The sequence below is a fragment of the Drosophila miranda genome, chromosome 2 (assembly GCF_003369915.1).
Source record: "Drosophila miranda strain MSH22 chromosome 2, D.miranda_PacBio2.1, whole genome shotgun sequence".
NCBI lineage: Eukaryota > Metazoa > Arthropoda > Insecta > Diptera > Drosophilidae > Drosophila > Drosophila miranda.
The window spans coordinates 12487205-12501785 of record NC_046675.1 but is presented as its reverse complement, the minus strand read 5'-3'; the positions used below and the strand labels follow the sequence as shown (position 1 = coordinate 12501785).

Below are 14581 nucleotides of genomic sequence, written 5' to 3'. Positions count from 1 at the left end.
CTCGGCGAAGCCTGCAGAGCCGGATAAGATTCTCCGGATTCTGCAGGTCTGCAACCCCCACCTTCCCACAGCCGATTGGAAGGTGGCCAAGGTAGAGGAGTGCAACGGGCAGAGGCGCCAAATCATCCTCGTCCTGAACGAGGAGTCGGTCAGACTTCTCCACGACACGGAGGGCGCTGTGGACTACGGCTACAAGAAGGTAGTCGTAGTACCGTACAAGTCCGACTCCAAAGGCATGCAACCGACGGTCGAGCCAGACCTGGAGCCCCCGGAGATCCCTAGTATGGAGATCAAGCCTGCGGTGTCAGACGTGGCATCAGTGGTGTCGGATGACATCCTAGATGGTTACGTGTCAGACGTGAGCGATCTCACTAGGGATCTCAAGCACATCGGGGTCGTGGAGGAGTTGGACTCTTCGGAGAGCGACCACGACAGGACAATGGTGGAGGTGAACCTCAGGAATGTCACTGATACTCCTGCAGATAAACCTCCACCATTGTAAGGCAGCATGCGCTGCTCTCTTGCTCCACCTAGCCAAGGGTGGAGCCGACATAGTCCTCATTCAGGAGCCCTGGATCCTCGGAAACAGGGTCTCTGGTCTGAGAACTCCTGACTATAAGCTATACGTAGCTGACTCCGCAGGTAAAACTCGCACCTGCATCCTTGCAAAAAGAGATTTGCCCTTATTTTTGCTCCCAAGTTTCAGCAATGAAGACCAAACAGCAGTGAGCCTCGAAGGCCTGGGGTGCTCACTGAGAATCTGCTCCACGTACATGGGTCACGACCAACCAGATCCCCCTCCACAGGCGCTCAGCGCGCTAATCACAGACTGCGAGGCCAAGGACACCGGCCTAATCGTAGGGTGCGACGCCAATGCACACCACTGCCAGAGGGGAAGCACTGACACCAACGAAAGGGGTGAGTACCTTTTCAACTATTTACTGACCACTCAGATGGTCCTTTTAAATAGGGGGAGTGATCCCACCTTCATTATTAAAAACCGCAAGGAGGTCCTGGACCTCACACTTGCCTCTCATGAGTTACACGCGAACATCGTATCTTGGAGGGTCCTGGAAGAGCACTCCTTCTCGGACCACAGGTACGTGGAAACCGTATTCTCTTTTTCACTACCGAGACCAGCTCAATTGCGGAACCTTAGGCGGACAAACTGGGCTCGGTACTCAGACCACCTCTGCCGTGTTCTCCCTGAGACTTCACCTGAGGAGGAGATCTCCAGGGAAGCCACGACTCATCTTGTTAAACTATTTACCGACGCCTGCAATGAGGCGCTCGATAAATCCTGCCCCTCTAGCAAGAGCAGAGGCCGGAAGAAACCTGAATGGTGGAATCCGAAACTGAGAGAACTCCGGAAAGTCTCCCGAAGACTCTTCAATAAAGCTAAGGCTGAAAACGCTGAGCAGAACTGGGCCGATTACAAGGCCAGTCTGTCAGTTTACAATAAAGAACTGAGGAAAGCCAAACGCGCCTCATGGCGTAAGTTCTGTAGCGACATTGAGAATAGCTCGGAAGCCTCGCGCTTGCGCAAAGTTCTCTCGAAGACTACACCCACTCTGGGCTACCTGAAGAACGTCGACCAATCATGGACAACGTCCAGCAATGAGTCGCTAAATCTTCTCCTTAACACCCACTTTCCCGGCTGCGATGAAAACAGACCACACTACATCGCGGCTCCCTCCGTTGCCTCAAGTGTTATCATGAACCTGCTAAGCCAGGAGAACATTTCCTGGGCAATAAAAAGCTTCAAACCATACAAATCCGCGGGACCAGATGGCATCATCCCTGCCCAACTGATTCACGCTGGACAAAAAGCCACTAATTGGCTCAAAAGGATATACGAGGGAATCTTCTCCCATGGATATATCCCGGAAACCTGGCTTCATACCAAAGTCGTCTTCATCCCCAAGGCAGGCAAGCCCTCGCACACTGCCCCCAAAGATTTCAGACCCATAAGTCTATCGTCCTTCCTTCTGAAGACGATGGAACGGCTTTTGGGGATGCATCTCACGGTAAATATTCCGCCTAGTCTATTCTCAGACTCCCAGCATGCCTATCGGAAAGGAAGATCCACCGAAACGGCCCTACACACGATCACATCGATCATAGAAGCGTCCCTCAACTGTAAGGAGTACACCCTGGTAGCCTTCCTCGACATAGAAGGCGCCTTTAATAACATCCTCCCGACCGCCATCACGGGTGCACTGACGGACCTGGGGGTTGACTCCCGGACGGTGAGCCTGATCGATCAGATGCTACAATGCAGGACGGTATGGTGGCCAGCCTTAGACAAAAGGACATGCCTCAATAAACTCAACAGAGTTCAACGCATGGCAGAGCTATGCATAACTGGCGGGCTACGCACTACTCCAGGGGAAGCCCTGGATACTGAGCTGGACCTCCTCCCCATAGATCTCATGGGAAAGAAAGTGGCAACACTTTCCGCACTCAGAATGAGAGAAGCCAGACTGTGGAAAGAGTCCGCGGTTGGGCACTCGGGAATCCTGACGAGACACCCGCAATTACCAGAGAGGACAGATTATTGTGTCCCTAGTGATCACCTCTCGACGCCTTTCCAGGTATCAATCCCACTTAGGGAGGACTGGGAGATGGGCGAACCAGGACCCGCAAATGCGGTTCACTTCTACAGTGATGGCTCAAAGTTAGACGGCCGCGTGGGAGGCGGAGTCTACTGCAGCGAGCTGAACATCAGTCATTGCTTCAGGCTCCCGGACCACTGCAGTGTGTTCCAAGCGGAGGTTGCAGCCATCAAGGAGGCCATTTCCATCGTCTCCAAACTACTTCTAGACACGCACTTAGTGTGCGTTTTCTCGGACAGCCAAGCAGCTATTAAAGCTCTAGGCTCAATATCGTCGAACTCAGCGACTGTAAATGACTGCCGCAGGTCTCTGCACAAGATCGCAGATCAGTTAGACCTCTTCCTTATATGGGTCCCAGGCCACAGGGACATCGAGGGGAACGACGCCGAACGAGCTAGCAAGGCAGGGTACTACAATTCCTCTCCTTATGGAGAGGGAGCAGGTAGCGATGCCTCTGGCTACGTGCAGGCTCCTCACGCACGAATTGTTCGAGCAAAATGCGAATAGGAGATGGCAGCAAAACCGTTTCCTGTAAAATCTCAAGATTGATATGGCCATATCGATCGAAGAAGCGCTCAGCCGAGCTGTATAGGCTCAGCAGAGCACAGTGCTCTGCAGTTACTCGAGCCATTACGGGACACTGGCAGATTGGCACTCATGCCTCTAGACTGTCAATCCCTCATAACGACTTCTGCAGGAGTTGTCGCGACGAGGAAGAGGAGGAATCGGTCCCCCACTTCTTTTGCCACTGCCCGGCCCTTGGAAATCGTCGTCTTCGTATTCTCGGGGCCGCTTTCCTCACGGACATTTCGGACCTGTCCGAAATCAAACCGGGGACCTTGTCCAGATTCATCCAAGCCTCCGGATGGGACTGCCCTTAATTTGCAACAGCCTGTTTCTCCACGGTTTTTTGGCACTGGGAAGGGGCACACGCCCATGCGGCACCACAACGAACCTTCTACAGGTCCAAGTGAGCTTGGGAGGGTTTCTTCACTCCCCCAGGCAACCGCCTGAACCTAACCTAACCTAACTACACGCTTACTACAACTTTGCTACATATTAAATACATTTTCATGTAATTACTAAAGGCGCCACCTGAAGGGGAAATGTGTACGATTCAAAATTTTTTGCCCGTCTTTTTTCATATAAGCCCCATGGAAGCGCCAGTGTGAAAATCCTCCGTTATCAAATTTTTGACATGCCTTTTTCCGACTTTTTTGAAAAAAAATTAGATTTTGATGGCAAACGATCAGGAATTTAATTCTGATCAAGAATTAGTATTCGATGCGGCCTGGGACATGGCTCTTACTGCCATTTCGACACGGTTTCTACATTGGTGCATTGGACAAGAAGGTGAGTTCATAACGCGTCTTAAAATATACTGGAAAATACTAGAAAAAACTATGAAAAGTATAAAAATTCCGTGGTGTGTGAGGTAGACGTGGTGGCAAGAAAACAAGAAAATCCGAACAAATATGCCGTCCAATTTTAAAAATTTACCGTAAATATACATATTCTGATTTTGATATTCCGTAGAATTTTACTAGCTATTTAGATCTCTCAGCCCTCCCCACATAATTTTATACGATTCATTGATCAATTTTCTACTTAACTGGCATATTTTAAATTTTCTACTTAACTGGCATATTTTAAATTTTCTACTTAACTGGCATATTTTAAATACTTGCTTTTATTGCATTTTGCGTAAAAAGAGGTTTTATCGCCGCTCCGATATACGGCGCCTGCCTTTCCAACACCACGATTAGTTGTCAGAAAAACAAGAAAACTTAAAAGTTTTTTGTTTGACCTTCGCTAAATTCTTTTTTTAGACAAGATCCAATAAAAGCAAGTATTTAGAATAAGCCAGTCAAGTAGAAAATTAATTCGTCAATGGTGTAAAATTATGTGGGCATGGCTAAATATTCTATCTAGCTTATAATATTCCACAGAATATCAAAATCAGAATATGTATAATAGAACTTACATTCGACAGTATTTACGGTATATTTTTAAAATGAGATGGTATATTTTGGTATATTTCTGAGGGTCGGACGGTATATTTTATCGGTGAAATCGGCTGTCAATTTTGGCACTGAAAACAAGAAAATTTACAAGTCATCGACAGTATAAGGAAAAGATCATTTAATTTAACTTAGATACTTGTATAGCCAGTCCACAAGCTTTCCAATAATGGCTCAGACTCTGGAAGACAAATCGATATGGGAGGATGGCGAGGAGTCGCTGGGTGAGGAGGTGTTGCGTATGTCCACCGATGAGATTGTGAGCAGGACTCGACTAATGGACAACGAAATAAAGATCATGAAGAGCGAGGTGATGCGCATCACGCACGAAATACAAGCGCAAAATGAGAAAATCAAAGATAACACGGAGAAAATCAAGGTACCATCAGCACTTACATGCCCATCAGGGTAGAAAATCGAGACTGATTCTCAATCTTTGTAGGTTAACAAAACGCTGCCGTACCTGGTGTCAAACGTCATAGAATTGTTGGACGTTGATCCGCAGGAGGAGGAGGACGACGGCTCGGTCACGGTGCTGGATAACCAGCGAAAGGGCAAGTGCGCCGTAATCAAAACTTCCACGCGTCAGGCGTATTTCCTGCCCGTCATCGGGCTGGTCGATGCCGAGAAACTGAAGCCCGGCGATCTGGTCGGCGTCAACAAGGACTCGTATCTTATTTTGGAAACCCTGCCAGCTGAGTATGATGCTCGCGTCAAGGCCATGGAAGTAGATGAGCGACCCACAGAGCAGTATTCCGATATCGGTGGTCTGGACAAGCAGATTCAGGAGCTCATCGAGGCCGTGGTGCTGCCCATGACGCACAAGGAGAAATTCAAAAATCTGGGCATTCATCCACCGAAAGGTAAACAATCCACATGGAAATTCTAGTTAGTGTGATATTTAACCATCCACATTTGATAAGGTGTCCTTCTGTATGGCCCACCCGGTACGGGAAAGACTCTTCTGGCCCGTGCCTGTGCCGCCCAGACCAAGTCCACTTTCCTCAAGCTGGCCGGACCGCAGCTGGTGCAGATGTTTATCGGTGATGGCGCCAAGCTGGTGCGCGATGCCTTCGCTTTGGCCAAGGAGAAGGCACCGGCCATTATCTTCATTGATGAACTGGACGCCATTGGCACAAAGCGATTTGACTCTGAGAAGGCCGGCGATCGTGAGGTGCAACGTACCATGTTGGAGCTGCTCAACCAATTGGATGGCTTCAGCTCGACGGCCGACATTAAGGTAATTGCCGCCACCAATCGTGTGGATATTCTGGATCCCGCTCTGCTACGTTCCGGCCGTCTGGATCGTAAAATCGAGTTCCCCCATCCCAACGAGGAGGCACGGGCACGCATCATGCAGATCCACTCCAGGAAAATGAACGTCAGCACCGATGTGAACTTTGAGGAACTGTCGCGGTCCACAGATGACTTCAACGGCGCCCAATGCAAGGCTGTCTGTGTGGAGGCCGGCATGATTGCCCTGCGTCGGTCTGCCAGCTCGGTGACGCACGAGGACTTCATGGACGCCATCATGGAGGTCCAGGCGAAAAAGAAGGCTAATCTTAATTACTACGCTTAAGGCTACAAATTTGCAGTTTAACCCAAACCCAAACACATTGTCATTTGGTAATTGCTCTACGAAATCCCCCTCTAATAAACCAAACTATTCAGAAATTCTAACACAAAAATGTTCACATATTCACAATCGGTTTTTTCTTTGATTTTTTTGATCAGTACAACATTTATAATTTGAGTACGATATCTAAAAGGTCGTTTTTGAGTTAATAGAAAATATTAAATCGGGCGAAATTAGATGATAAATATTTACACGCACACTAAATTAAACTAGGGGGGGGATGATTAAACCAACTCTCACTAAGACTAATCAGTGGGATCGAGAGCATTCGCATTGGCGCTGGCGCCACTCGACGCCGCCTCTGTCGCACCGTTGCCATTAGACGTTGCCGCCGCCGTCGCCGTCGCTTTTGATGTGCCAGCAGCCGTTGAAGGATCTGGTTCGGGTGCCGGTGCCGGTGCCGGTGCGGGTGCGGGTTCGGGTGCAGGAGCGGCTGCTGTTGCGTCGGCAGCTACCGGAGGCACCATCTGAACCTGCGCAGCAGCGTCCAAATTATTTGCTGGCTGCTGCTGCCCCGCAATCTGATCAGGTTGCTGGAATGGTCGTCGCGTATACATGATAAATCCCAACAGCAGAGTCAGTAATGTAATCGTGTACAAATCCCAGTTGGCGGCTATGTTTTCATCCAAATAGAAGATGAACTTATACGGGGACTGTGAGACAAGTATATCTGTTATATAAATCCTTATATATGTATGTACTAAATATATACCTCTTTGATTGTTTCAATCTTTGCCAGAAACTGCAGCTTCAATAGCGCTATGGCCACTGGTACTTTGGCGTCTGCATTGGTTTCGGCAGCCAGATCATACAGCCGCTTGGCCAGATGCCAATCCTTCTTCATGCCCAGCCCCTGCTCATGCATGTATCCCAAGTTGAACATGGCCTGGGCATTGTACTGCTGCTCCGAGGCTTTCCTACAGGATTATGGAACATTAATACGTTATCAAGATATATGATATGAACCCAGGCACCTGTATAGAGCAGCAGCAGTCTCGAAATCCTTGGAAGTACCCCAGCCATAATAGTAGTAGTCACCGAGCTTCACTTGGGCAGCCGAATAGCCCTGGCCAGCAGCCCGCTTCCAGTAATAAAAGGCTCGAATCAAGTCCTCATTGCGGTCATTGAACACATGCACCTCCTCGCGGTCCAGCAGGAAGGCGGCATTGCTCTGGGCCACCTCATAGCCAACCTCGCCCATCAGGGAGTATTGCATGTAGGCCTCATCGATGCGATTCTGCTTGTAGTCGCTGTACGCATGCATCAGCCTGTTGCTCCAACGTCCTCGTTCCGACACGGACTTGAAGAACTCAACAGCCGTCGGGCAGGAGCGCAGCACCCCCATGCCATAGGCATGCATAACCCCAAGATTGTAGTAGGCCAACACATGGCCCGATTGAGTGGCCAGATTGAAGTACTTGAGGGCCAGGCCGTAGTCAGTCTTGACCCCATTACCAGCTGAAAAAAAAGAGCAGAAGATCCTCTTTAGAAAACAGCCAAAATCAAAGCTTTGGAAGTTTAGAAACCTACTAAAATACATGGTGCCCAGCTGGACCTGGCCATCAACCCAGCCTTGGTCTGCTGCCTGTGTGAAATAGGACAGAGCCTTGACTGGATCCTTGGGAACACCCAAGCCCTTCAGGTACATGACACCCAAGCCGCTCAGGCCCACAGGATCGCCCGTTTCCGAGGCCTTGGAGAAGTACTGATTTATGGAATGACCAAAAGCATATTTAGCAATGGAAATGTGTGGTTATGTTTCGAGTCTCCGTCTCACCTTAAAGGCTGTTTCGTTGTCCGCCTTAATCTGTTCACTTCCCTCCAGATAGAGTTTGCCCAGAAAGGCAAAGCCAATGGCATTGCCCGCATTGGCCGCCAGCGTAAAGTATTCCAATGCCTTCTGATGATCCTGCTCAATGGCCTTGCCACCCTGATAGTAGAGCTGGCCCAATCCCACCTGGGACTGCACATCACCCTTGTCGGCCAGCAGCTGGTAGTAGTCGACAATCTCAGTCTCGTGGCTGCCGGGATTCTCCAGCTCATCCAGCAGCCGCACGCGATGCACAACCGGCCCATTGGCAAAGGTTACTTTCGAGGCCACCTTCTTGGCCACTCGCTTGTATTGGATCAGAGCCTTCTCGCAGCTGATGGGCACATTGATGCCGTACAAATAGCGATAGCCCAAAGCCATCTGAGCCAGAGTGTCGTCGCCCAGGGCGGCCAGAGTGTAGTGGATTAAAGCCAGCGGCTGGCTCACATTCTTCCCACCAACTCCGGCCGAATACATGAATGCCAGTCCCATGTGGGCCGAGGGCAAACCCTCGTTGGCCAAGCTCTCAAACTCGTCGGCAGCATGATGGAAATCGAACTCCATCCAGTGGCCCATGAGCACAGCCCAAGCGAGAGCCGCTCGGGCCTCACGATGATTGAAGGCCGCCGCCTTTTTTAGCAAGGTGAAGACCACCCGTTTGTCTGTGCGCGGCTTGGCGAGCATGTCGATGGCTTGGTTATACATCAGTTGGGCTGATGGGAGCAGGAGATTAACCTTTTGTTAGATGGACTCGAGAAGTGATGGGAAACACTCACCTTCCAACTGCTCCGGCGTTAGCTCCGCAATGGTCTCGACAGTGCCCTGTAGACTGGCTTCGATTTTCTCGATCTCGGCCTTTAGCTTCTGTTGTTTCATCAGAGTATCGTTAAAGAGCCGTTCGAATAGAACAGCTGTATTCACCCGTGGCATAAACTCCGTGCCGTCCTTCGGCTTAGACGCCTTCCGCTCATTGCTGACGGCCGGAGCCCGGGAATCTGTCTCGGCTGTGGTTACCTCTTCCGTGTCGGCCTGACTAGGTGGCTCTCCTGACTGCAGGCTGCTGGCAGAGGGCCCAGTGGTTTCGGTTGTAGCTGTGGGCCCTTGCAACTCCGCCCGCAACAGCTGGCCGCGCTTGGCCAGGAGGAGCATTAGCAGGCACATCCAGCTGGCTAGTTTCATGGTGCTATCTCTGTGGGTATTCGGAAATTTTCAGCATAAATATACACAACACGAAATTTGATCTACTTTTCTTTGCCTCTCTTTATGCCTCTTTACTTCTGACGTGTTGTGTTATTTACTTCTTCTTCGCTGGGGAGGGGGGTAGGGAGTCCAGCAGATTTGTACCGTTTTCACTGTTCGACCGTGCTGATTATCGCTGGTGCATTTTCAATCACACTCGATTGGCGATTGATATTCCTATGCCACCTTTTATTAATTTTTCACACGTAAGATTCTTTAGTTTTCCTTTTTTTTTTTGTTGCAATTTGTGGTCTTTAGTGTTGCGAGCGTTGCCAGCGTTGCCAGTGTTGAACAGTCCACGTTAGAAAACATACGTTTTGTTCCAATCTTTTGTTTCGTTATGCAAATGGTGCGGGGCGGCAGGTGGACGTACAAGTCAGACGCATTTCAGACGAGATTGGGGTGATAATTTGGGAGTATACTAATTAGAAGACGAGGCGGCATTGTACACACGTGAATCACTATTGTCTCGAACCCACCAGCAGCTGAGCTCCAACCGGCATGGAGATGAGTGTAAGTAGCGCGAGATTACTGCCAGACACGAGTGGTTGGACTGCTTCAAAAGCGGCTGGCTCATCGGAAACCGAAACCAGTTCCAAAGCGCGCCTCAAGCAAGACAGACAGACAAGACAACCATATTCTGTGCTCATGCTCATCTGCCCCCCCCCCCCCAGCGAGCTGGTGAAAGTTTACAGCTGTTGCGCGCTCCACGCTGCCCAAAACAGAATAACCATTCCATTTGTGTGTGTGTCCCCATCTATAATTTAAGGCTGCTATGTTCGCACGTGTGTCCTTCTACCCCACCCTGCTCTACAATGTCCTGATGGAGAAAGCTTCCGCCAGGAATTGGTACGACCGCATTGACGACACTGTCATACTAGGAGCACTCCCCTTTCGGAATCAAGCCAATGACGTAAGTTAAGTTAAATTGAGACCCCACAGCTTAATCTTAAGCCTTGGTTGATCAACAGTTGATTCAGAAGGAGAACATGAAGGCGGTGGTGTCCATGAACGAGGACTACGAGCTGACAGCCTTCTCGAACAATACTGATAAATGGCGGAAACTTAACGTCGAGTTCCTACAGCTGGCCACCACCGACATCTTCGAGTCGCCCAACCAGGAGAAGCTCTTCCGCGGCGTAGAGTTCATCAATAAGTTCCTGCCTCTGTCCAATCGCATCAGCGGACTGAGCTCCACGCAGTCGCCAGAGAATGTTGGCTCTGTCTATGTACACTGCAAGGCAGGCAGAACGCGCAGTGCCACCTTGGTCGGATGTTATCTGATGATGGTAGGTTAAAGGTTCATTTTTCAAGTAAGGTTTTATCTGGAATCTATTGTTTTGCAGAAAAATGGATGGACCCCAGACGAAGCTGTAGATCACATGCGTGCGTGTCGTCCGCATATTTTACTGCACACCAAACAATGGGACGCCCTCAGATTATTCTACACAAATAATGTGCAAGCAAAGTCATGACCTAAGATGTTCAATAGCACAAAATGTTTATTGCCTAGATTACCATACGTAACTGGAACAGCTTGTTCCCCCATTAACGTTTCCCAACTAATGAAATAGGTGCAGTTCTCTGATTTTGTTGAAAATTACAATTTTTGTAAAAACATGTGCGCCTTTCTCTTTATACAATTTATTTATTTAGTGACTATATATTTGCCGGGGCGGGGATTTTGGAGCACACAAAGCTATCAATAAATAACGGGTTGGCTTTGCGTGTTTATCGAGCGGTTGAATACTTTAAGACTGCTTCTTCTCCTCAGCATCCTTGCCCTTGATGGCCCAGAAGCGCTTAATGCCGTTGGCCAGACCCACATCATTTTGGATGAAGTAGAAGAGGCCTCCCAGTGTGGCCACCGAGAGAACGATGAGTGCGATGTGTGCCACCTTCGGCAGAATATTTCCCACCACAGATGGACGCATGTAGTCGACAACCATGGCCTCAACACCCCTGCAATAATAATTATAATCTGTGATTCGTTTTTCCCTTTATCCCGGGCAGCAGAAATGTGCATACCAATGGGCGTGAATAACCACTGAGATGGCCAGCAGAGCATCTAGTATCTGGGATGGGACAATGAAAGCAGCTGGAATAATGGCCAACAGACCAACCGATACCAGGCGTTCCAGTGTCCACATGGCTGTGTGGCTGGACTCAGCCGAAGCCATGCGTGGTGCACTCACAGAGATCTCCCGAACTACGGGCTGAAAGAACAGGCAGGGATTATTATCCTACATCATTCGGTCCGGTCAGGCCAGGTCATTGATGCACTCACCGCAACCATCTTGGTCAGAGCCAGGGGCTTAAGAGTCTGACGTTGGGCATTGGCCACAATTGTGGAATAGGCCTTCAGTGGCGATATCCGCGCCGACTTAACGAGATTTGCGGCTAGTTGCGGGATACCAACAAACAGTTTGGTTATATAATAAAAACAGTTTCCTGCCAGGCTCCGCGGAATGTGGCAGTCCGTTTAATGCTTACCATTACAGCGGACGGCGCCACGCAGGACCAATGATAGCGACATGCTTGTATAGGAATTATGAATTTTTTACAAATTATAAAAATTCTCTTGATTCGTTCAACACGGCCGACTTGTTTTCAACACTAAAAGCAGAGTTGCTGTGTCGATTCTATCGGTCACTAGATTTATCGAAATACAAAAGACGTTGTTTCACACATTTTATTAAGCTGCTTAAATTGTTTACGTAAAAAGTTTGAGATTCATTCGGGGACGGAATTGCTGATACTAATTACAAACTTGATATGGGATGTTTGTTGACTTACAAGCTAGGTTACAAATTTCATCTAAAAGGGCAGTATTTGCATTAAAAGGCACACCGATATTTTCTATGTTTAAAAAGACACTGTGAATGAAAAATAAATGGACGGAACGTAATTCCTTCGTTGGTAAAATTAAAAATACTTTGAACTCAGTGAGCGACTAAATATGTGAACAGCATACAGGCCATAGCAATGGCCGTGGCCAGTTTTCCATTTATGGCTGACGCTCCGGCTCTGTAGAAATCCCAGTCGAAGATAATGTTCGAGGCATCCGATGGTCTCCAAGGATTCAAGCCATCGTCAAAGTACATGGGGCAATCGTCGCGTTCACGCTCGTATTCAACAGCATCGATGGCCACCGCTGCCCCTTCGGAATGATTCCATGAGGTCACATCCTGTTCCAGTTTACAGAAGGCGCCCACAGCCTGCGACATTAGAACACGGTTGAGGTCGGCGCGCTGATACACCCAGCAGCGGTACTTGGAAAGCGGATCCAAATCGTCGTACGTAATCAGATAGGACTTTAGGTTCTCCTTCCAGAAACCAATGCACTGCATGCGATAATCCGGATCACTGTAGATGTCCACCGGCCGTCCCAAATGATCAACAGACAGGCAATAGTTCTCATCGACAGCCAGTTCCTTTTGGTCCGTATCGCAGACGGACAAATCGGAAATATTCTGCTTGCAATGAATGTCCGGACGGGGACTCAAGGTCACACCACCAAGGATCCTGCAAAGATTTACGATTAGCTTCGTCTACAAAGAATAAATCAATTAAACACATGCCTCGTTCTGAAGGGATGCTCTCCTCTTTGGGTAAAGTTGAATTTTCCAGCCACCGGACAGCGAACGGGCACTGGATTCCTGGCGAGGAACAAGTCATATTTCCAGGCCTCCGAATTGGGGAACTGCACCCACGAGCATACCGTACTGAAATCATCCTTGATCACGGCCAAGCCTCTGCGGTAGCGTATGATGTTATGATGGCGGGGCATGAAATCGAAGCACACATAATCCTTTTGGCATCCATCGACCGTGAGACGGGCCATCATCACCCTGTTGCCACGCCGCTCGCGGCACACATAGATTGTCTTGCGGTAACGAGCTTTGTCGGGATAATAAGTCTCATTGATGTGCGTCTCGCTGATGGACACATCGGCGTCAATGTTGGCCGTGTTCACCCACTCGCCGCTAAAGTTTTGCGGCAGCGTGCAGCCCGGTTCCACAAACTCAGCTTTGACGGGGGTCAGCTTCAGGCGCTCTGGCGATGTCTCGGGCGTCTTTAGTGTATTGCACTCGGCCGTGATGGAGACACCAACGTACAGATCATCGTCTCGATTCTTGAGGAAGCAACGGTATTTCTCATCTTTGCGCGATTCCTTCGTGTTTGCCACTGCAAAGTAATGGTTCTTTCCCACAAACCAATCGCCCAGGCAACTGAACTCAACAGGGCCGCTGAATGTGCCATCCATGCCCTCGCATTTCTGATAAGTGATGTTGAACTTTTGATTCTGTATAAGAAACTGGGTGCCAGCTGTTTGGCACGACTGTATGCGTGCATCCGGTTGATCGCACACGCCCGTAAAACGGAAACGATTCTGCACGAAAAGAAATTTTCAGATGGGGTCCATCATTATGGCTGCTAGCTTAATTGTGCTTAATTAATTTGGTTGAAGACCTACTTGATATGTAAAATGCCACACGCCCTCCAGCGACGAGCGGCAATTGATGGGCACAAAGTTCTCGTTGAAGAGCGTTATCAGCTGCTGGTCATCCTTAATGTTCCTGCAGATGTTCTCCACCGTAGGCTTCTGGCCGGGGGGCAAGCTCAGACACGGACCCTCGTACTTTTCAAACACATTTAACGTACGGATTTTCGTGTTGACGCAGTGATAGCAGTCCTTTGTCTTTTCTTTGAATACAAATGAATACTCGTCCCCGTGATGGCGCATGTAGTTGATACAATAGCCTCGACTCGACATCGAAGTGGCATCGATCACCGTCTGTGTGGGCAGGCCGGTCTCCCATGAAAACCAAGATCCCTGCAGTATCTTCGGTATAATACAGTTGCGTTGCTCAATTTGATTTTGATTGAATTGTGCAAGCGCTAAAAATAAATACAAATTTTAAAGATTAGGCCACATGAATCACATCACATTGAAGCTGCTTTGCTTTTTAGGCGAGGCGCGCTTGGGTGTGGCTTGAGAGTGAAGCACGCGTACTGACCTGAGCTCACGAAGCCCAAAAGGCAGATAACCCTTAGGTGAACATTCATATTGGGACTACAACGGTTTTACTTAATAGCTAAACATAGTTTTTGAATGTAAATTCGAGGAATTAATGGACAAAAACGCAGTTAACACAAAAACAAACACGCAACAAACAAATTTACCAAAAGAAGCCTGGCTTTACAACACTGAACGAGTTTCTCCGTACCACCTTACAGTACTGGGCTGATACTTTGA

General features: G+C 48.8%; 5 protein-coding genes across 8 annotated transcripts; 2 read left to right on the top strand and 3 right to left on the bottom strand.

Annotated features, from left to right (window-relative positions):
- Positions 1-4681: 4681 nt before the first annotated feature.
- Positions 4682-6316, top strand: LOC108154672 (26S proteasome regulatory subunit 6A-B). The gene is made up of 3 exons (XM_017285013.2): positions 4682-5015; positions 5079-5499; positions 5560-6316. Exons 1-3 carry the CDS (start codon positions 4806-4808, stop codon positions 6213-6215), a joined length of 1287 nt encoding a protein of 428 aa, XP_017140502.1. The 5' UTR covers positions 4682-4805; the 3' UTR covers positions 6216-6316.
- A 10-nt stretch (positions 6317-6326) lies between these two features.
- LOC108154669 (protein sel-1 homolog 1) lies at positions 6327-9473 on the bottom strand. Of its 4 annotated transcripts, none has more exons than XM_017285010.2 (7): positions 9381-9473; positions 8859-9271; positions 8050-8795; positions 7803-7977; positions 7247-7730; positions 6985-7189; positions 6327-6925 (listed from the first exon to the last, which is right to left on the bottom strand). In XM_017285010.2, exons 2-7 carry the CDS (start codon positions 9259-9261, stop codon positions 6518-6520), a joined length of 2421 nt encoding a protein of 806 aa, XP_017140499.1. In that variant the 5' UTR covers positions 9262-9271; positions 9381-9473; the 3' UTR covers positions 6327-6517. The 4 variants fall into 4 exon arrangements, with proteins under 4 accessions (XP_017140499.1, XP_017140498.1, XP_017140497.1 ...); XM_017285009.2 differs by having other exon boundaries at positions 9358-9450; XM_017285008.2 differs by having other exon boundaries at positions 9338-9422.
- Positions 9474-9741: 268 nt separating this feature from the next.
- LOC108154677 (phosphatidylglycerophosphatase and protein-tyrosine phosphatase 1) lies at positions 9742-10941 on the top strand. Its single transcript, XM_017285019.2, has 4 exons — positions 9742-9834; positions 10091-10234; positions 10293-10610; positions 10668-10941. Exons 1-4 carry the CDS (start codon positions 9823-9825, stop codon positions 10794-10796), a joined length of 603 nt encoding a protein of 200 aa, XP_017140508.1. The 5' UTR covers positions 9742-9822; the 3' UTR covers positions 10797-10941.
- Positions 10799-11946, bottom strand: LOC108154678 (succinate dehydrogenase [ubiquinone] cytochrome b small subunit, mitochondrial). The gene is made up of 4 exons (XM_017285020.2): positions 11815-11946; positions 11609-11721; positions 11350-11537; positions 10799-11283 (listed from the first exon to the last, which is right to left on the bottom strand). The coding sequence occupies exons 1-4, from the start codon at positions 11855-11857 to the stop codon at positions 11073-11075; spliced, it is 555 nt and encodes a 184-aa protein (XP_017140509.1). The 5' UTR covers positions 11858-11946; the 3' UTR covers positions 10799-11072.
- A 53-nt stretch (positions 11947-11999) lies between these two features.
- LOC108154670 lies at positions 12000-14502 on the bottom strand. Its single transcript, XM_017285011.2, has 4 exons — positions 14343-14502; positions 13799-14223; positions 12903-13714; positions 12000-12846 (listed from the first exon to the last, which is right to left on the bottom strand). The coding sequence occupies exons 1-4, from the start codon at positions 14389-14391 to the stop codon at positions 12264-12266; spliced, it is 1869 nt and encodes a 622-aa protein (XP_017140500.1). The 5' UTR covers positions 14392-14502; the 3' UTR covers positions 12000-12263.
- Between the last annotated feature and the right edge of the window lie 79 nt (positions 14503-14581).

Excerpts from the sequence above, each read along its gene's own strand:
- LOC108154670 (XM_017285011.2), bottom strand. The coding sequence starts at position 14,391 with ATGAATGTTCACCTAAGGGTTATCTGCCTTTTGGGCTTCGTGAGCTCA. Across the intron at positions 14,224-14,342 it reads TTTGGGCTTCGTGAGCTCAG|CGCTTGCACAATTCAATCAA; the intron begins GTCAGTACGCGT and ends ATTTATTTTTAG. Across the intron at positions 12,847-12,902 it reads GAGCATCCCTTCAGAACGAG|GATCCTTGGTGGTGTGACCT; the intron begins GCATGTGTTTAA and ends AAATCTTTGCAG.
- LOC108154677 (XM_017285019.2), top strand. Across the intron at positions 10,235-10,292 it reads TTCGGAATCAAGCCAATGAC|TTGATTCAGAAGGAGAACAT; the intron begins GTAAGTTAAGTT and ends GTTGATCAACAG. Across the intron at positions 10,611-10,667 it reads TCGGATGTTATCTGATGATG|AAAAATGGATGGACCCCAGA; the intron begins GTAGGTTAAAGG and ends ATTGTTTTGCAG.
- LOC108154678 (XM_017285020.2), bottom strand. The coding sequence starts at position 11,857 with ATGTCGCTATCATTGGTCCTGCGTGGCGCCGTCCGCTGTAATG. Across the intron at positions 11,538-11,608 it reads CTCTGACCAAGATGGTTGCG|CCCGTAGTTCGGGAGATCTC; the intron begins GTGAGTGCATCA and ends CTGTTCTTTCAG. Across the intron at positions 11,284-11,349 it reads GTGGTTATTCACGCCCATTG|GGGTGTTGAGGCCATGGTTG; the intron begins GTATGCACATTT and ends TTATTATTGCAG.
- LOC108154669 (XM_017285010.2), bottom strand. The coding sequence starts at position 9,261 with ATGAAACTAGCCAGCTGGATGTGCCTGCTAATGCTCCTCCTGGCCAAG. Across the intron at positions 7,731-7,802 it reads GCTGGGCACCATGTATTTTA|CTGGTAATGGGGTCAAGACT; the intron begins GTAGGTTTCTAA and ends CTTTTTTTTCAG. Across the intron at positions 6,926-6,984 it reads AGATTGAAACAATCAAAGAG|TCCCCGTATAAGTTCATCTT; the intron begins GTATATATTTAG and ends CTTGTCTCACAG.
- LOC108154672 (XM_017285013.2), top strand. The coding sequence starts at position 4,806 with ATGGCTCAGACTCTGGAAGACAAATCGATATGGGAGGATGGCGAGGAG. Across the intron at positions 5,016-5,078 it reads ATAACACGGAGAAAATCAAG|GTTAACAAAACGCTGCCGTA; the intron begins GTACCATCAGCA and ends CAATCTTTGTAG. Across the intron at positions 5,500-5,559 it reads GGGCATTCATCCACCGAAAG|GTGTCCTTCTGTATGGCCCA; the intron begins GTAAACAATCCA and ends ACATTTGATAAG.